The sequence below is a fragment of the Theobroma cacao genome, chromosome 10, assembly GCF_053813885.1.
Source record: "Theobroma cacao isolate CCN51 chromosome 10, ASM5381388v1, whole genome shotgun sequence".
Lineage (NCBI taxonomy): Eukaryota > Viridiplantae > Streptophyta > Magnoliopsida > Malvales > Malvaceae > Theobroma > Theobroma cacao.
In genome coordinates this window covers 22,629,451-22,651,483 of record NC_142648.1, presented here as the reverse complement: position 1 = coordinate 22,651,483, position 22,033 = coordinate 22,629,451, and the positions used below count along the sequence as shown (strand labels likewise).

Here is a 22,033-nt window from a genome sequence, read left to right as displayed (position 1 = left end):
AAGTAGACCTGAATGCTGGAACTAGCTTCTTTGAACCGTCAATAAAGCAAATAGGGTACGGGGACACGGTTTTGCAGCATGGGGAGATGCAGTATTGACTAGGTTAGTAAAAAAGCAAGAAGGCCTAATTGATAGAACTAGCTTGTTTGCACTGTCAATAATGCAAGTAGGGCACGGGGACACGCCTGCACACACACACACACATATATATATATATATATATATTGTTATTTTTTACAATTTTAGAGTTTGACAGATCAAACATGAAATGCCAATAACCTTCAAAATGTCACCTTGAAAATCATTATTTGAGAGGTTAATGCTGGTTAACAAGATGAAAATTTCACCAATCCAGTCTCTAGCCTTTTATGGCAATTCTGAAACCCTGCACCCTTGTTTATCATAACCTTTAAATTTAAAAAATAAAAACCATTAAGAAGTTATGCATTATTTCCTGTTTTCAGTAAAATTATTGCTAATCATTATGTTGTATCGAACCAAATTATGATGCTACTTTAGCAATGGGGCACAAAGGCGTTATGACATTCATCAATTTTATAATGACAGTGCAAAGAAGGTTGTTATATTCAAAAGCTGAAGACCTTTTATAAAATGATAAAGTTTCAACGCGAGACTCATGGACCATTGAGCAACCAGTTTCAGGAACCGCGCAGGTTCCTGGAGCTTGCCTTGAGGAATCTTTGATAAAGTTGATGCAGCGGAAACAGATAGCCAAAATGAATACAGGCTAGAATAGACTTCACCGTTTAAGTCTTCAATGTTGACCACAAAAGACTTCAAAAGTTTCTTTTCTACTGTTCTTGTGTGCTTGAAAGACGCTGTGTTTATCTGTTATCAATTGTCTATAAATGGTTCAGTCAGTGCCGATGAGTTGAGGGCATAAAGGATTGAGATATCATTATGGGATCACCTTTGTATCTCTCCATTTCAATCAGCTTGCTTAATTTACTCTTACTGTTTTTTCTTGTTTCTTCGGTACGGCCACTGTGCCACCCTGATGAACGCTCAGCATTGTTGCAGTTCAAGGAAAGCTTTGTCATCAATAACTCTGCCTCAAGTAGTCCTGATGCCCATGCGAAAACTGAATCGTGGAAACTTGAGAGGGAAAGCGGTGACTGCTGCTCGTGGGATGGGGTGGAGTGCGACAACGGGACTGGTCATGTAACCGGCCTCAACCTTGGAAGTAGTTATCTTTATGGTTCAATCGATTCTAGCAGCAACCTCTTTCATCTTGTTCACCTTCAAAGGCTTAATCTCGCAGACAATGTCTTTAAAAATTCTAAAGTTCCTTCTGCGGTGAGGAATCTCTCAAGAGTAACATCTCTGGACCTCTCTTACTCCGAGTTCTCTGCTCAAATACCGTCAGAGATCTTAGCGCTGTCAGAGTTAGAGCTCCTTGATCTGTCAGGGGACTCATTGAAGCTTCGGAGGCCAGGCTTGAGCTCTCTGCTTGAGAAGTTAACTAAACTTCAAGGACTTTATCTTACTGATGTCAGAATTTCTTCTTCGGTACCTAATATCTTAGCAAAATTTTCTTCATTGAAAGCTTTAATTTTATCAAATTGTGACTTGCGTGGTGAGTTTCCCACAGGAATATTTGAGTTACCCGCTCTTCTGTTTCTCAGCCTGCAGTCCAATCCGAAGCTTACTGGATATTTACCTGATATTCAGAGCAATCACCCTCTTTTGGAATTAAGCCTTGCAAACACAAATTTCTTTGGACAGCTGCCAGAATCATCTGGAAACTTCAAGTCCTTGGAACTTTTGGACATTTACAACTGCCATTTTTCAGGGAAGTTACCGTGGTCACTGGGTAACCTTACTGAACTCAGTTATCTTGATCTGTCTCTTAACAACTTTTCGGGACCTATTCCTCCTTCACTTGGAAATCTGAAACAGCTCATGACTTTGGATTTCTCTGATAACAATTTTTCTGGGGAAATCCCTTCTTTCATAGCCAATCTTACCCAACTTGTTTATTTGTCTCTTGCCACCAACAATTTCGACCGTGGAACCTTGTCTTGGCTTGGTACGCAAATCAATCTAACTTGCTTGGACCTATCAAACACCGGTTTATCTGGTAAGATCCCATCTGCTCTCAAAAATTTGACCCAAATTACTACTTTATATCTCTGGTCCAATAGATTAGAGGGTCAGATTCCACCTTGGATAGGAAACCTAACCAAGCTCACTGAGATCAAATTCCAGAAAAATATTCTGAGTGGTCCGATTCCAGAATCAATCTTCAAGCTTGAGAATCTTGAACTTCTTCATCTACATGTTAATCAACTAAATGGAATTCTTAAGTTGGACTCATTTCTTGAGCTTAAAAATCTCACCAGACTCCGACTTTCAAGGAACAACTTGTCACTGCTCAACACTGTCGGTATCAATGCCACTGCTCTAAAGATCCAGGTTTTAGGATTAGCTTTTTGCAACTTATCTGAATTCCCAGATTTTCTGCGTAGTCAAGATGAATTGGAAGTCTTGCAACTTGCTGGCAACAACATTCATGGCCAAATACCAAAATGGTTTTTGCGCGTGGGAAAAGAAACTCTCTGGCACTTAAATTTGAGCTTTAATTTTCTGACACGATTTGAGGAGCTTCCTGTTCTTCTTCCATGGACTAGCTTAGAGCTTTTCGACCTTAAATCTAGCATGTTCCGAGGACCACTGCCTCACCCACCACCTTCCATCGTCTATTATGATTTCTCAAATAACTCACTGTCTGGAGAAATCCCACCGATTCTGTGCAATCTTTCTTTTCTTGTGGCCTTGGATTTGTCTGATAACAACTTGACTGGGATACTCCCGCGATGTTTAGTCAACCTAAGTGACTCTCTAGAAGTACTCAACCTTCGAAATAATCACTTTGCTGGTGCTATTCCTTCAACATATACGAAGAGCTGTGGGTTAAGGATGATGGACTTGAGCCAAAATCAATTAAAAGGGAGAACACCGAGGTCACTAGCCCATTGTACCAAGCTAGAATTTCTAAATCTCGGAAACAATCTGATAAATGATACCTTCCCTTCTTGGCTGGGTACTCTTCCAGAACTTAAGGTTCTCATCTTGAGAGCGAATGCATTGCATGGTGTGATAGTGAAACCTCAAGCCAAATCGGAATTCTCCAAGTTGCAAGTAATTGACCTTTCAGATAATAGTTTAAGGGGTAAGTTGGCATCTGAGTACTTCAACGTTTGGGTTGCCATGGAGCTTGCCAATACAAACAGCTTATCCCCATACATGAATGCAAATACAAGCTTCCAAACTAGAGGATATGAGTGGTCTAATTATTATAATTATGTAGTTACATTGGCTAACAAAGACAGAGACTTAAGATATGAGAAAGTTCCAGATTCCATCTCAGCTATTGATTTGTCAAGCAACCAGTTCCAAGGTGAAATCCCTGAAGTCATTGGCAATCTGAAGCTAATTCGTATGCTTAACCTTTCAAATAACAATATCACTGGTCATATTCCATCATCATTGGGGGAAATTACGAATCTTGAATCTTTGGACCTCTCTCGAAATAAGCTATCGGGACAAATCCCTCAGCAACTAGCCAACATTAACTTCCTTGAAGTCTTCAAAGTCTCTTATAACAATCTTGAAGGGCCTATACCTAGGGCTGTACAAACGGGTAATTCGGTTAATTCGGTTACTGGATATCCAGTAACCGAATTAACCGAACTCCTATATAAAACTAACCGAAACCGAACCGAAGTAAAAAACTAACTGAACTAACCGAAATCGAACTAACTCGGTTAGTTCGGTTCGGTTACCAAAAACCGAACTTAATAATTTTTTTTTTACAAAACAAAAAATTAAATGTTATTTACTCTCTTTCGGCACCTCTTTACTCCCAAATGAGGCTTGTGTGACAAAATATATGAAACAAAGGTACAGTCAACTTTAATGGAGACACAAAAATATACACAAAAATGTCCAGTACCCCAAAAGTTCCTACAACTCCCCTGAATATATTCAAGAAATAGAGCAAGAAATATCCCACAGCAGCACAACTATAACAAAAAATCAGGGAAAGATGCTGCACTTTTACAACAATTCAGATATGCAAAACGAAAAAAAGACTGCATCATTTCGATCCTTATAAATTTCAACATAGTAGAAAAGCAAAAGATCCAACAACAACAAGAACATCCAACAACTAACAACTACCATTACTGTCATGATAATTAAACATACAAAACAACAACAGAGGGGGGTTCAGATGGAAGGAAAGATGCAGGAGACAAGAGTGGTGCAACAAAGGGAAGTGCAATGGCAGGTGCTTGGGTTGGATTTTCAGCAACAACCTAAAATATAAAATTCAAGAATAAAGACTATCAATAAAGACTATCAATAAAGGCTAAACTTTTTCAAGAATACAATAATATAAAATTGTTAATTTGATAAATATTTAGGAGTATATTTATCAAGTACTAAACCTTACTTGATTACCTTAAAGATTATCAAGTACATTGTCCACTGCAATCTTTGACAACTCTACAATACATAAACAAGAATGTAAGAAATAAAACAATAACATATTAACAATTGAAATAGCAAAAATGAAATGATGATATAAATAAAATACTTACCTTCATCAACTTTCTCAAGCTCTGCCAAATCATTCTCAGTGTCATGAAGATAATAGAAAGGTCCACGTAGCCAATCCTGAGCACAAATAAGAGCTTGCACCATCTTAGGCATTAAAGAACTCCTATATGCATCAAGCACACAACCACCGGTGCTAAAAGCTGATTTCGAAGCAACTGTGGATGGAGGAATCGCTAATACATCACGAGCTAGTAGGGCAAGAGTAGGATACCTATGACTATTGAGTTTCCACCAAATGAGAACATCAAAGTCATCATTATCGGTTGCATCAGGCTCATTTAAACTCAAATACTTCTCCAATTTCGACTTATCCTCTTCCCTACCAATTGCAATCTTATATCTCTTAAATTCATTCAAAAGAGCAACACTAGCACTGGAGTCAACATCATCATTAAATTCTGAAATTTGGCTCACTTGGGATTGGCTCTTGTCACCAACTTTCTCAAGAGGAGGTTGTACATTTTTCTGGTATTCAACAAGCAACTCTTCCATTGTTTTCTTCAAACTCACACAAATCGATGAAGCCTGCTCATTCGAATACATTTTCCTCAAGCAAAACTCCACAAATACAAGTTTCTTCCTTGGATCAAGAATAGAGGCAACATAAAGCAGCTTATTCATTTTTTCTATATTTCCCCAATACTTATCAAATTTCTCTTTCATTTTCTTTGCCATTGTTTGCAACTCAACATCAGGATGCCTTTGTCTATCTCTCAAAATGTAATAAATACCACAAATATCATCAAGAAAAGTATTAATAGTGGCATAAGAAGTACTTGAAACTTTTACTATGAGTGTGTAAAAATGTTTCAAGAAAAGATTCAACCTCCTAACATTTTCCCAATCCTCATGTTCAGGTATCCCATCTCCCATCAACAAATCAGTTCTATATTGAGAATCAGCTTCCTCAAATAAAGTAAAGGCTTATTCAAACTTTTGAGCTGTTTCTAACATCAAGTAAGTGGAGTTTCATCGAGTACTAACATCCAAACACAACAAATTTTTTGATTGAATATTTGCAGACTCAACACATTCCTTGAACTTTGCTAACCTAGCAGGTGACTGTCTCACATATCTAACTGCCCCTCTGATACAAGCAATTGAATTATTCATTTCCTTTAATCCATCAGTGACAATGAGATTAATGATATGTGCAATGCATCTCATATGTAGGAATTTGCTTTCTAAAAAGCTATTTCCTAAAAAGTTCAATTTTTTCTTCAAATATGCTATTGCAACATCATTGGAACTAGCATTATCAACAGTAATAGTGAAAACCTTACTAATCCCCCAATCACGCAAACATTTATCAATCATTTTTCCAATGGCCTCACCTTTGTGACTATAAATGGGACAAAAGTTTAAAATTCTCTTGTGTAATTTCCAATCATTGTCTATAAAGTGAGCCGTAAGACACAAATAATTCTCTCTTTGAATTGATGTCCATGTGTCTGTGGTCAAAGAAACTCTAAAAGAAGATGTTCTCAATATATACTTGAAATGGTTTTTTCCATCAACAAAAATGTTAAAGCAATCTCTAGCAACAGTCCATCGTGATGGCACAATAAATCTAGGACATGAAGTTGCCATGAATTCCTTAAATCCTTCCCCTTCTAGAAATCTGAAAGGTAACTCATCTCTAATGATCATCTTAGCTAGAGACTTTCTAATGGCTTATTGACTAAATTTCCAAGTTCCTATGGACCCATCCCCTGATTGAAAAGCTAACTCAATTTGAGTAGAATCATTAGTAGAACTAGGAAACTTTTTGCAAGAATTCATGTGATTCTTCAATGAAGTTGTGCCATTATATTTAGTATTAGCAGAAAGTACCCTATCACAATAATTGCATTTAGCTTTTTGTTCACCTTGATCATTGACGAATCTGGTGAAGTGTTTCCAAACTTCAGACCTCGGTGGAAGTGCTTTTCGTTTCTTAGAATTGACAGCATCACTTTCATTAGTGGAGATTATAGTTTGCTGTGTAGTTGGTGTTGGTGACGCTGACGGCATGGCAATAGGAGCAGATTGCGTAGCAACATCACTAGGAGTAGAAGCTGGAGCTAGATTATCGCTTTCACTTGCCATTGAAATCTTCAACCTGTCACTCAAAAAAATTAATGAATTAGCAAATTTGTCATGATAACTTTTTGTTGGAAAAAATTAAATGCTAAAAAATTTGTAAAAGGAACAATGGGCTAAACTTAATCAATCAACTTTACACCTTGAAACATAAGAAAAAGAAAATATCAGTCAAAGAACCTATAACTATGTTAGACATGTAAAATGGAAGGAAAAAATGATATCAGTCAAAGAAAATATCAGACTTTTTACTTCTAATTGTTAAGAGCTTAAGTGTGTTCTAACTAAATGGTTGTCCATTGAATTCAAATGAGAAAATTCGTCTTGTATTCAAAGATTAATTGCTCAAGGGAGCTTGAAATAGTAAGTGAACATAAATGTCATGCCAATATTTTCATTTTAATATTGATGGAAGAAAAAATTAACGTATAGTACTATCACATTCAATAAATCAAATTTGTGCTTATATTATATTGGAGGAAATTAAAAATAAATGTCATAGTTATTAAAATCATAGCATTAACTTTTAATTGTTTAGTAAATTTATTTAATCATACCATCTAATGAGTAAACAGTAATCACACTATCAATATTTTATTTTCTGAACATGTTGGAAACTTGGAATTGTTGAATGAAATGAGATTGAGCTTTTAACTATTAAGAAAGCTTTCTTGATTTTTGCTGAATCCAAATGGGTTTCTTTTTATAGATTATTGATAGAAAGAGTCCATTGATGCAGTGGGATGGGTTAAAAATCCAAGTTCTACTCCATGAAGATTACGTTCCCATTATTATCCCATATGAGGTTCATTGAATAAGGATGTAAGGTCTGCATCCATGGAGCTTAAGTGTATGTTTGGGGAAGGTATACTACATTCTATGTAATGAAACATTCCAATTTCAATAAATAAAAGTGGACATTTACTAATATTTATCTTATTTAATTTTGCTAAAACTTTTATACAATTATTGTCGACAGAATTTAATTTCTTAAATGTAAAATCATTACTGTCATGATAATTAAATATACCAAAGAATCAATCAAAATCAAACAAAAAAAATACAAGTAAAATTTTTCACAAGTTTAGAATCTCGGCCTTCCTTGATTATCCATGTCAAAATCGAACAAAAACAGAGAATAGCCATGTCTAATCATGACCGCCCTTCCTTGATTATCCATGTTTACAGATATTAACTATGATATTAACAAGTAAAATGGAAGAAAATTTTGGCTAAAAATATGATATTTACTTGTGAAAGAGTCAAAACTTGATGGCTAGAGTCTTGTTTTCCTGCAATAAAAAAAAGTAGATAAATCAGACCTCATTGAACCCTAAACCCAAATCAAGGAAACCTAGATTTGAAGAAGAGAAAGAAAAAGAAAAAGAAGAAAAACCCTAACCCAAATAAAAAAAAAGCAAAAAATCAGAATTAAAGAAAAAGAGAAAGAAGAAAGACTAAGCAAAAACTCTGAGTTGAAAAAGAAAAAATCAAATTTGAATAATAGGGCTTACCGATTGAGATGGAAATCTGAAAGAGAGAGCCTTTGAAATCGACGATCACTGTGGTGCGTATGTGTGAGAGTTTGAGAGAGAGCCTTCAAAGATGGACTGGAGAAGAGAAAGCAAAGAGTGGAGATGGATGGCTCATAGGGGACAGATTCGCCTGAAGATGGACTGGAGATGGACTGGAGATGGAAGGCAGAAGGCTCACGGGGGGACGGCAGAAACCATAAGGCAAAAAGGCTGAAAGGGATAACTGAGATTGGGAATATTTAGATTTAATAATTTTTTAGGTAAAATGTCTAAAATGTCTTTCGGTTAGTTCGGTTAGTTCAGTTAGAAAAATGTCTAATTGAAACCGAACCGAAGTAATTATACTAAACGAACTATTATAACCGAAATAATCAAAAAACCGAACTCATTTCGGTTCGGTTCGGTTGTTCGGGTCGATTCCAATTTGCTCACCCCTACCTATACCTAAAGGAGCATAGTTCGAAACCTTTAAAAATGATTCGTACGAGGGAAATTCAAGATTGTGTGGATACCCTTTGTCAAAAAATTGTGGAAATCCTGAAGTCTTGCAGCCACCACCTCCTTTGATCTCCAAAGAAGATGAAGAAATTGAGAGTTCTTTCAAGTTTGGTTGGAAGATAGTTTTGACAGGATATGGTGTTGGGCTAATAATTGGACTGTCTCATGGATACAACTTCACCACAAGGAAACATGAGTGGTTCATTAAGGTCGTCAGAAAGTGGCAAAGGTATGTGTAACAATTGGAATGTGACCTTGCGTTTTGTTTGGATAAGGTTTCCTGGAATTACTGGGTCCTAGTGTAATATATATATATATATATATATATTTATGTTTGTGTGTGTGCTTAGAATTTGCTGTTTTATTTTGCTCTTTTTGAATTAGAGAGTAGCATTAGGCTGTAGAAAACTTGATTTATGTATGATTATGCATTGATACAAGTAAATTTCCATGTGTTTTGGCCTTTATCTTATAGCAGATGGAAGAAATATGTTTTCTGTTGCTGATTAACCTTTATCAGATGTAGCTAAAATAAGCATGACTTCTTTTGTTCCTCTTTGAACACTTTAATGGGGCAAAAAGTTGATTTGTAAGAGATTACAATGGTATTATACTATCTTTTTATTACAATTAATTGAATCCTCATGTAAATATTTACGCCCAATTAAGCTGTTATGTGGACTGAAATATCTTAACATATTCATAATGATTTATGTTAATCGGTGCATAATTAATTGTTTAAAAATGATTTTGTACCAACATTCTTGTGGTTGCTGTATCTTGATATTTTTAGAGCAACTTATGTTAGTTTGTTGCATAATTAGTTTCAGAAAAAAGATTTTTAAACAATAAGTTTAGTCTTTTCCACATCTCAACATATTTGTGATTTCCTAAAATAATCAACAACTTTTTTCTATATGAAATTAATTGTTATGTGTGAAAAGCATACATTTACTATAGCATATTGAACGACCATCGAAGCAAGTAAACTAAATTCGATCATACTCAAACGGTTAATCGATTACGGGCTATAATGGATTGAACCTAGCCCAAGCTAAAAACGAAAGAGATAGCCTTGGACGAAGGTTTAATGGACTGGACTAGACCAAGGCCTTGGCTTTAATAGACTCAGGACCTAGTTTAGTCAGCTCATTGTAACAAGTTACAATAACACAATGACATGGTGTCATAAGAGTACAACTTAACTACATTATGTTTTCAAGAAGTCTTTTGAGGGTTAAAAGTGAATTAAAATACTTTGGTTTTCGCTTTGTGCTGCGAATTACCTGCCTACGATTCACCCTGTTTCCAACGTCGATCCTTGTCATTGAATTAATTAAAAAATAGTAAATTTAACAACATTGCAAAGTCAAATGAAATAACAAAGTGTCCATTAATTTAACAATATTGCAATGTTTGCATCATTTACACATCCCCCGTTGATACACATTTGCAAAAAAATAAAATTACAATTCACCTTCTCCAAACTTGGAAAAATGGGGGAGATGAGCTTGGCAGATGAAAGGCGACGACTCCAAGCGACATGACAGATGACCTCTATGACAGCAACAAAAAAAGGAAATGGCTATATGGGGTAGCTTTAGCCAACAATGTAAGTTTCCATATATATATATATATATATATATATATATATATATATATACATATAATCAATGTTTCGATTAGTGTCAATGAAAAAGTTTTCTCATCGACAATCAAGTCAATCCCTCAAAAAATAGTGACAATAAATCGATAAGTTAATTGACACCGATCAATCGAGTCATTGTGGTCGAAACCGATCGACGCTAATCATGGCAATATATGAGAAAATATTATTTAGCTTAATTACATTTGCTTCATGTGCTTCCTATCCCAATTTTCATCATTTGAAGGAGCTCTACATCCTCTTTCTACAATATATCATATCTCTACACCCTATACCCACATGTACACTTTCATTCTTTTCTTCCATTCTCAAAACTCCAAAATCATCATTTCTTGATGCTTCGTAGATAGAATGTCCTTCTTTGAACATACATCTTTGAGCCATTGGATCACTCTAATATTTTTAGACTTATGAAATAAAGTGCATACTATTGTACCACTTGTTACCTCCAATGATTAAATAAACCAATTAAGAGAAAGGTGAATTGAATTTACCAAAATTTGAAGCAAACCTTAACATTAATAAAATTCTTGTGAGACATCAGTAAAGATAGCAATAAATTAAAAGAGTTGAGAAGAGATATCCAATTCAAGAGGTTCAGCCCTCACCAATGACACCTACATCCTCTTCACTAGCTTCCCTTGTCACTATATCTTCAATTTTACATATATTTTTTTCAGAGTTTGGGTATAAACTTTATAATATCCACTCATGATTAAGGGAATTTTTGAACCAAGTCTCACAAATTCTTTTAAAGTTTTCCCTCTCCTTAACTTCAAAAAAGTGAAATAATCCAACAATGTTTTACAAACTAAAAATGTCTCGGGACTAACTATTTGTCAAATGAATACAATTAGAACTTTGAAGATAATGAAAAAGACTTGGCTATAATTAATTTGAAAGTTTTCACCTTAAACACTTAATGCTCTTAATTTGCTTGAAAAAAAGAACTTAGGAGACGTTGGATTGTGCATTAAATGAGAGAAAGAGCCATTGTTTCTTGCAAAATTCCAATCGTTATACAACTTGAAACAACTTAAGGGATCGATTCTCTACTCTACTTAATATCACTTTTGCTTTCAAGGGGATCAATCCCTTAAAAGAGATGATCAATCCTTTTATGCTTGCCAGCATTCCAAGAAGCTTTAGTTTGACAAAAGATCAATCATATCAAGAGGGCAGCAGCACCTTCTTCAATTTTACAGTTAGATGAGTGGACTTTTAAAAATAGATTTCATTTATATTTTAAGTCCAAGAACAAATATTTGCAATAAGAAAAACATTGTATTTTCTTTTTTAGCTCGATAAGTGATTTTAAAGATTAGGTTTAGTTTGACAAAAAATATAAATGTTTGGGTAAGATTTATATAAAATAAAACTTCTCAGAATGATTAAGCAAGAAAATTAATTTAATATTTTGTCATTTCAAGATTAAAATCAATTAAAATTAACTGTTACCTTCGATTATATAATCCAAAATTATATATCTAGAAAACACAAAAAATTCCATAACAAACCCAACTCATGAATAGGGGCTGTCAAGCCAACATGGCCCAAGGCCCCAAAACAAATGGACATGCATGACCCATTTAGGGTCAGTTGTAAATTGTATAATCCCTTCCCTCAATTGCCTAATCATATCTCAAAAAACACTATCACAAAGAATTACCTAGCTAGTAAGATTCACAAATGAAGGGATCAACATAATGGGACATTGAAATCTTTCATAGGACAAGACTTAGGTGAGTTCCTCAGGCCAGGATAGTGAAGTTTTACTATTGAAAATAATTGAATGAAAACTTTCTAATTATTTATTTATTTTTATCTGATCCACCAACTATCGAATTTGATTTCCAATTTAAAATTTTTAGTTAATCATTTTTTTAGAATTATTTCATGAACTTTACCTAAAAAATTACATTTCAATGTATCCCATCTTCCAAAATCCAAAAGATAGCACTTGAAACTCAAATGAAATTGACCAAAATCCCAAAATTATTCCAAATGACTTGTGAAGCCCAATTTTACAGTCAATGAACTAACAATGAGGGGCTTTTCTAACCCAAAGCTAAACCAACTGAATCATGATCTATCCTTAACAGTCAAGGCAGCAATAGTACTGATCTACCACTTTCTTTGTCAAGTTGCTTTGAGTTTGTTTATCACCAAACTAGACCCATGGATTACTTCTTTGGGCTTACTTATTAGTGATGCTCTTTTAATTTCTAGGTCTCCAACATGGCATACACAATCTAGTTTTGCAAAAACTTCCTCCATATTCACATCTTTTTTGCCTTCAAGAAAGATACCTTCAACCTCTTAAAGCTTAAACTAATGCATATATTACAAAAACCAACTTAGGTCTTTCCTCTTCCTTGTCCCTCCTTTGTGGTGATAAATCAATTGAAAGTTTTAAATGTAATTCTAGTAGAGTAGTCACAAACTAAACATCTTTACATCTCAAAACATTCTAATTTCTTTTAAACGTATTTTTTTGTGACAAACATAATTTAGACGCATGTCTATCTCTCTTTCCTTTTCGACCTCGTTGCTTTGATCATCATCTAAATAAAATTGAGACATATGGTGCGTGATTAATCATGTAGTTAGGTTCACCAAAACCAAACTAAAATTAGTGCACGCTTGTTAATCTAGCCAACACTTTTTAAAGTTACGAAAAAGATCATCTGTAAGTAAGGCTCTTTCCATGTTTTTTGTTTCCATAAGAAATTTCCATCTCGTAATCAACCAAGATAAAAGGCAGTAGATCACAGTCAACTGTTCTCTCTCACTACAGATCAAACAAAGGAAAAATAACACCTTAACTAGTGCCTATAAATACTCTCAATTGAACCTTCCAACATGCGGCCTCACCATCTTTCTGCATGGAATATGGATTGCCATGTTAATATGGTAACATTTTGATTTTGCTTTTGATTATCCAATGGAGTAAGAAGAAGAACTGGGTGCACGTATTGATTGCTATGTATGATGAAGTTGCCATTAGGAACTCTCATTGATAAGGCAATTGCATTTATTAGTGAAATTTGTCAAACCCTCAAGCCTTGGAAGCCTGTTATATTCTTATGTGGCTTCATTGTTTAACCCACTATGATAAAGTTTTTTTTACTTGAATCCCAAGGGTTTTATACCAAGTGAAAAGGTATATATGTGTATCCCACTTGACAAATGAATTGGAATAGGTTCATGGGTTTAGGATTTTAAACAATTGAATAAGGAGAAATTAGTATTATAAGGCATCATTAAGGACCATTGATTTTCTTTATATCTTAATATAAAAATTTAAAACTCGATTTAAGTTTAATTATGAAGTATCATTAGCTTTGAAATTAACATTTGACGTTGCATATTGAAAGTAATATTAATTAAATTTTCTAAACCTTTTTGGTTGGACATGTAAACTATCCCTTGAGTTCTCATCAATCAATTGAACTTTTCAAGTTGATCCATGATTTGTCAATAGTGCATAATGTTCAGTACAAGCTTTTTAAAGACAAAGGATGTCATTCTCGCTGCATAATTGATTTGTCAATCAATAATGCATAATTATCATTTTCACTGCAGCGAGAAACTCTCAAGTTGGGAGGCTGGCTGCAGTCTTGTAACTCGCTGTAGCTAGAATACATTCTCGCTACAGTGAGATGTCTATAGGTGGTCTCGTTGCAGCGAGAAACATTCTGTCATGCATGCTACCTTATTTGGTTTCTGCCTTATTTTTCACTTCTTTAACATCATAATTGATCATGGACTTCCAACATCAAGGAATTAATTAATTAAGTTTGAAATGAGGAGCTTTAGTGAGAAACCCTCGGTCAGCTAATGATTTGAGCCTAAATTTCACTATAGCGAATGCCTTTCCACTGTAGCGAGGATTAGTCATTTCAATTAACTTGCTTGAATGCTACTCAAGTTTTCACTCTTCAAATTCTTTGTTGTGTATGAATCTTTCATTATCAAGTGATTAACTAATTAAGGGTTTAATGATGGGTTTTAATAAGAACTAAACTAAATTGTATTGTTTTTGAAAATAAGTGCATCATGATTTCTTTAAACTTTTCTTATCGTTTGCTTGTTCCCTTCCTTTTTTTCACTCATTGGGTTTATACTCATTATTTTCAACTTCATATTTTCAGATCAGGAGGCAGTTGGTAACTAGGTTGACGTGTCCTTATAGATTTGTCTCCTTAGTAGGTATTTCGGCATTCAATAGCTGTACTGTCGCCCGGGTCTCTCCGTTGAAAGTCAAGTATCCCTTTTGTTGTGTATAGACAAACCCGATGTAAATTATTAAGATATATGTTTTAGACAATATATGTATATTTTGATTGGTAATGCCACTATGAGTTGGCAATGGTTAGCATTATTTTCAATTGAAATTATGAAATATGACTTTAGTAACTTTTGATGGAATGATTAACAGGTCATATAAATAGGCTTGCTTGGGCTTAGTGGGCTATGCCTATTCGGCCCATGCGCCGGTCATAGCTCGAAATTTGGGTTGTGACACAAAATAGGAATGAAACTACATTCTTATCATTGGATAGGTAAATTAAACGAAACTAACATGATTAAATCTAATTCAAATGCAAATGCACATGCATAAAAAAAAATAATGAAAATAAACTAACCCAAACTAACCTAAAATATCACAAAAACTACAAACAATAAAACCTTCCCCCAAACTTAAATTGCACATTTTCCTTAATGTGAAAAGCTAAAAAGAACAAGAAAAAAAACACCCCTATCAATGGTGATAGTGCATTGAAAGCTCTAATTTTCTTCCTTCTTATCTTTATGCTTTCCAAACCTGCAAACCCAACAAACAAGCAAGAGAGAGGTTGTAAGTACTTATTTAAATAGAAAAACCAAAATTAACTAACATAACAACTAAAACTAAAAAGATATAGCTTGGGTTGCCTCCCAAGAAGCGTTTCTTTATAGTTACTAGTTTGACTATGATACCCTTTTTTGTTGTCAACTAAAGTACTTGAGGATCTTTAGCGATCCAATTTACCTCCCAAGTAATGTTGGAGACGTTACCCATTCACTCCAAATGTCTTGGTAGATTCACTACAATTATCAATTGCGCCACACTGATGGACCTTAACCACCTTGTATGGACCTGACCACTTTGATTTTTGTTTCCATGAAAATAGCTTGGCTGATTTGGTTAGCAACACTTGTTGTCCCACCTTAAAATCAAGATTAATTGAGGGTGGTGGATCATGCTCATCATAACACTGTTTAGTTTTGAGCTGTGGTGGTAGTGGCTCTGATTTAAGAATTAATGCTTGCTTACTTGTAAGGTGTGGAGTAGGATTACGTTTACCTTTATTAACTAAGTCCACTCTATAGCAATGAGTTGTGGTTGAAAGACTTTTACTTGCATTGAAAATAGTAAATTTACCTACCTACTCTCCAATGCTGAATGTTATTCTACCGTCACTTACATCTATTAGTGTGCTACAGTGGCTAAGAATAGATGTCCTAGTATGATCGAAACCTCTTGATCCTCCTCCATCTCAAGTACTATGAAGTCTATTGGAATGAACTGTTTCTTAACTTTAAGTAAGACATCCTCTATCACTCCATAGGGGTGCCTTATTGTCTTATCAGCTAGTTGCAAGGTGATTGTAGTGGGTTGAATCTCCTTTAGTCTAATTCTCTTAGCAACAGACAAAGGCATAATTGAGACACCAGCACCTAAATCACACAAAGTTTTTAAAAAATTAAAATTACAAATTGAGCAAGGGATAAACAAACTCCTAGGTCCTTAAGTTTTGGGGGAAACTTGTTTTGGATTATTGCACTGCACTCTTTAGTGAATGTAATTGTCTCAAAATCCTCAAGTTTCCTCTTCTTTGTCAATATGTCTTTTAGAAACTTCACATATGATGGCATTTGCTCTAAAGCTTTCGCAAAAGGAATGTTGATGTGAAGCTTTTTGAATTCCTTTAGAAATTTTTGGAAGTGTTTATCAAGCTTTTGTTTTTGAAGATGCTGAGGAAAGGGTGGTGACGGTAAAGTTGTCTTTGCTTCCCTCTCTTGAATTTGCTTGTTGGCTGTCTTAATCATTGTTTCATTCTCAACAGGTTTATCTTGAAGAGTAGCTTGCTTAACACTATTGTCAACCTTTTTTCCACTCTTCAAGTTGATTGCCATATCTTGTTCCGTACTTTCTCTCCTTAGATTCACTTCTGTATCGCTAGGTAATGTTCCTCGAGGTCGGTTGTTTAATAAATTGACAAGTTGACCAACCTAAGTCTCAAGGTTTTGAATTGATACTGCTTGACTCTGAATAAAAGTTGTTTGACTTTGTATGATGCTATCATTCTGTGTCATTTACTACCTTAACAAATCTCCCATAATTGGCTTCCTTTCTAAAAGAGGTGTTTTGGCTTGTTGTTGGAATCCCAAAGGTGCATTTGGCCTTGAAGTTAAGGAAAACCCTTAATCATTCGCCCAAGAGAAGTTTGGATGGTTCCTCCACCTTGGGTTGTAAGTGTTGAAGTAGGGTTTATTTGGCTGCTATTATTCACAAATTGTATTATTTCTATTGATCTTGGACACTGATGACTTGCATGGTTATCTCCACTAAACTCACAAGCTACAAAAGGACTTTGCACACTATTAGTACCAAAAGATTCAAGAGTTTTAATTAAAGCTACTACCTAAGTGTATAATGCTGTCATAACATCTACATCATGAATTCCAACTACTCTTCTCTACATTGATTGCTCTGTCGACCACTGGTAATTGTTTGCAGACATATCTTTTAATAAATCATATGCCTTATCTATCAATTTAGCCATTAAAGCTCCTCCCACAACAACATCAATTGTGGTTCGAACCTGCTTACTCAAACCATTATAAAAAGTTTGCACCTGAAGCCATTTTTGGAGACCATGATGAGGGCAACACCAAAGCAATATCTTGTATCTTTCCTAGGCTTCATACAATGATTTTGAATCTTACTATATGAATGATGTGATGTCATTTCGTATTTTTACTGTCTTAGCTGAAGGGAAGAATTTGGCAAAGAACTTTTAAGCAAGATCATCCCATGTAGTTATTGAGCTAGTAGGGAGTTCATTCAGCCATGCTTTAGCTTTATCTCTCAATAAAAAAGGAAAAAGCTTTAAATAAATTGCATCATTTGTGACACCATTGTGTTTGAAAGTATCACAAATTTCCAAAAAGTTTGATATATGGCCATTTGGATCATCATTTGGTAGACTCCCAAATTAGACTGAAGTTTGAATCATGGTGATGATGGCTAGCTTGATCTCGAAATTATTTGCTTGAATAGCTGATCTTCAAATGCTCGATGGAATTCCTTGTGCCAAAAGAACAACATAATGCCTTAAGCAATGATTGTCAACTACTACACGCTCTTGGATTTGCTATTCACCCTGTTGATCAGCCATGGTATTTATTGAAGCAACACCTTATCGATTCTCTCTTCGAAGTCTGTGAAATGTTCTCCCAATTTCTGGATCACACGGGATAGTCTCCAAATTGTTTGCTTTTCTTATACAAAAAATGTACTTAACTACAAAACAAAAATAAAACTTAAATTAAGACTAATTTGTAAAATTTTAATATTAGAAAGTAACAAAGAAAATAAAATCCCTAGCAACAGCACCAAAAACTTGTTATCAATTTTGCACACTTTTGTTGATTTCTCACTTAAGTGCATGTATTGTTAACAAGTAGTATAGTAATGAATAGAGTATCGTTCCCACAGAGAATTATTTTAATTCCTACTATTAACTACTAAAATTGACACACTCTAATTTTATTCAAACAACCAAATTTTAAAATTATTAAAAAGAAAAATTAAAACTACTAAACTGAAACTTCAATCAACTACCAGACCTAAGATTATAATATCCTTTAATACTTCATCTAATTATTGTCTCTCTCTCTCTCTCTTAACTTAGTTTAATGGATTACGTTGCTAACCTAGAGTCTTAAATTTTTTATAAGTTTTTGTCCAGTTTCTCATAAAAATACCTCTCTCAATTAATTTACTCTATGTCTATGCAAATTAAATTGAAAAAAGATTCATTAAGTTTGTGCTCTAATCCTTGCTACGTATGGCTTATAAGTGTATGTCTACCCTATATGCAAATCAAATCACCTAATCAACAAAGTGCATTCGATCATACGCTATTCTATTCAAAGTCTACCTAAATCTTCTTTGTCAAGGTTTAACCTAGGTTTCCAATTTAATCTAATTGGTGATAAGGCGATTAGAAGCATTAAGAATAGAATAAAATAAACAACTTAAATCCCTAAAACATAAGTAAAAGAGAGATAAATAATTCAGACTACATATTGAGTTCAATCATAATCTTAGATTAACAATTTAGTTTCTCATCAAGTCACACATCATCATGGAATAAAGTTTAAACAATAAAATCAAACTAAGAAAAATAAAAAAATAATAAAAAAGATAAAAATCAAGAATTATAATCTTGATTTTCCAAGTCTTCCTGAATCCTTCAAAATCTTCTCAGTTTCAATGACTTTGTAGCTTGACTCTCAGCTTTTAATCTAGAGTTTTTTCTCTTTTCTCTTTTTTCTCTCCCCTGAAAGGTTGTTTTTATAGGCTTTGAAGTTAAGCGAAGTTGGGTGGAGAAAGAAGTCAATTTGAACTAGGATTTCCTCATCAGATTATGTGAGTCACAGCTTTGCCCAATTAATTAACAAAAATTATAGTTTCTCTAAGACTACTGCAGTGCGTCAATTTCGATATGATTTTTGACCACCTTCTAAGCCAATCTGGGTGAAGTGGTCAACATGAAAGTTGTAGGGTTTTCTCTTATCTTCCAATGGTCCAAGAATTGTTTCATTTGGAGCTCTATAAAGAAAGTTATGGCTGAAATATCGAAACATATGTAGTGGAAGTCTGCACCTTGAAATTGCTCTCCTTCTTTCATTAAAATTCTTCTTTCATCAAACACCTACAAAAGCACAAAAAAAAATCAATAGCAACCTATCTTAACCACATCAACACCAAATTAAGCATAAAATTAACTAAGATTAGATTAACTCACCTAAATTACGAATTTAAAATAATTAAATAAAATCTATTAATTTTTATGCATTACTACAAGAACTAAGCCAAATTATTATCAAAATTAAGTTCAACTAACTCTACACTGTAGTGTTATTACACCCCAAAACTTAAGATTTTGCTAGTCCTCAAGCAAAACATAGAAAAGAACCTAACTTTGGAAAATCAAATTCAATTAATGAAAACTAAAATAAATAGTCACTACTACTACTAAAAATAAAGTGCACCAATTCAATGATTCTCCTTAATTTCCTCAAAAGTATGTCTATCAATCATTAACTTAAGGAAAATATAGGCATAATTTAAATTCATGTTTCAATTCTAATGCAAGCCCATTCTCGAATGGATTTTCGTGTGTGTGTAATCTTTTACCAAGAATATCATGACATCCAGATGAGTTTATGCTAACACAAATTTCAAATTAGTACTAGATTTTCATAGGTTTACTTTTCATCTCTCTCTCCACTAATGTAGACTAATACAAAGCTAGGGATCAATAGGACTTTATAAAGCTTGTAATATATGGCTAGGGTCAAGGTATGATAAAGGATATTAATATGGCTCAAATCACCCTAAGCAAATAATTATTCTAGGACCTATATATAGAGCTCTATTTTCTTTCTCCAATTACACCTTTTCTTCCACATTTGAACTTTTCTTTTATTTTTAATACATTTTTTTTCACAATTTCACACCCCTAAACTTATTTTCTTTATATTGTAGGTAGTAGGGTTATTTTTCATTTTTTGAACTTTTTTTTTCACATCAACATCACTTTTCCACCTTTGTCAACATTTAGATCAATTTATATTTCCTAAAATAATGTACATGCTTAGGAGTGTTGCAAAATTGGAAAATTAATTTTAATGCTAAGTTCAATTATTATGTAGTTATACAAAGAAAAGAGAAATTAGTTCAAAGGGGTTTACTAGGGATAAAAATTTAACAAGGTTGGCTTTTAGGCTCAAACGGTCCAAAGATGGCCTAAATCATATCCTTAACTAAGTTTTTCCTACGATTTCACATCGATAGAAAATCAAGTAAATTCTAGAATTCATGATATAATCTAAAATTCACATCAATATAAACCTTTTCTAAATATTAATAATGATTCAAAGTAAAAGATATAGTGCTCAAAATTGTGAAAATCACATTCTAGCAATGATACTTAACAAAAGTATTTAGCATGAATCCAAACTAAAACCTTATTAACAAAAAGTTAAGAAATCAAGACAACTAGTTATCATCATTGGATAGAAAAAACCATTGAAAAAATTAGCACAACTTTAGTCTAGATTCCTAAAATTCAAACAAGAAATAAATTCTTTTACCAACTAATCCTAAGTTATTTATAAATCTGGATAAACATGCAAATAAAATTATATCTAAAACTTCTACAAAATATTCAATACCAGAAAAATATATTTACCTCCCCAAACTTAAACTAATCATTATCCTCAATGTTAGAAAAAATAAAGGAAAAGGTAAAACATACTCCCTTTATGATTGGATGAATTTTGTAGAAGCTCTAAACCTCCTCTTCCTTATTGCCATCTTTCTCATTCACACTTTTAGGAGGAATATTTTTTTTACTACAAAAAAAAAAGGTTAATGTAGAAATAAATAAATAAAATAAAAATAACTAAAAAGAAAAAAAAAGGGTTTTATTGGGTAATGGGTGGCCCTAATAAAAAAGGGGGATTGGATTCGGGTAGTGGGTAGTTGGTAGCCCACTTCAATGGGGCTGCTTAGCTTCCTTTTTTTTTCTTTTTTATTAACCGAGTCGAGGCTTCGAGCGTAGTGAGCTGCGGCTCGCATCCTTTTGTGCTCGGGAAGCCACGGCTTACCAGTTTTTTGATTTTTTTTGAAATTTTTTTACTTTTTTGAAAATTTTTTTACATGAACCTACACAAATAAAAGAGAGTGATAATAATTTAATAATTAAATAAATACAAATAAAAATAAAAAAAGTAGTTAGAGTGCTTGGGTTGCCTCTCAAAAAGCGCTTCTTTATAGTCACTAGTTTGACTTTGGTTAAGGTTGAGTTTGCATGGAAAAAGCTTGAGGTATGAAAGTAGCCTCCTTTTAAGATGAGGTTGTAGTGCCTTTAACTTAAGATTTGATGATTGCTTAACCCAAGATGGTGGAATAGGCTGGCTTTTATCTAACTTCTCAAATTGAGCTCTTCTTGAATAATGCGTTTTTGGTATAACTTCCTTAGGTAACTCATCAACTGTATCCAGAAAAAAAATGGGAGGCACATATGGCTTGACTTGTGGTGATGTAGATATTTCCTCTTCTTACTTAATTTCTTCATCTTGAACTTGATTGGTGGAAGTACTTCCTTGATCTACTTTATCACCATCATCTTGAAGTCTATTATTAATGGCATTAGCTAGTTGACCCATTTATGTCTCAAGATTTTAGATTGATTTTGCCTAACTTTGAATGATGGAATCAATCCTTGTCATGAATTGCATGAACATATCCTCTATTGAAGGCTTT

The 22,033-nt window shown here is 33.8% G+C and overlaps 1 protein-coding gene and 1 pseudogene across 1 annotated transcript; one reads left to right on the top strand and one right to left on the bottom strand.

Annotated features, from left to right (window-relative positions):
* The first annotated feature begins 829 nt into the window (after window positions 1–829).
* On the top strand, window positions 830–9,329 carry LOC18587067 (receptor-like protein 7; annotated as a pseudogene).
* A 6,572-nt stretch (window positions 9,330–15,901) lies between these two features.
* Window positions 15,902–16,608, bottom strand: LOC108663632 (uncharacterized). The gene is made up of 2 exons (XM_088810487.1): window positions 16,257–16,608; window positions 15,902–16,149 (listed from the first exon to the last, which is right to left on the bottom strand). The coding sequence occupies exons 1-2, from the start codon at window positions 16,606–16,608 to the stop codon at window positions 15,902–15,904; spliced, it is 600 nt and encodes a 199-aa protein (XP_088666613.1).
* Between the last annotated feature and the right edge of the window lie 5,425 nt (window positions 16,609–22,033).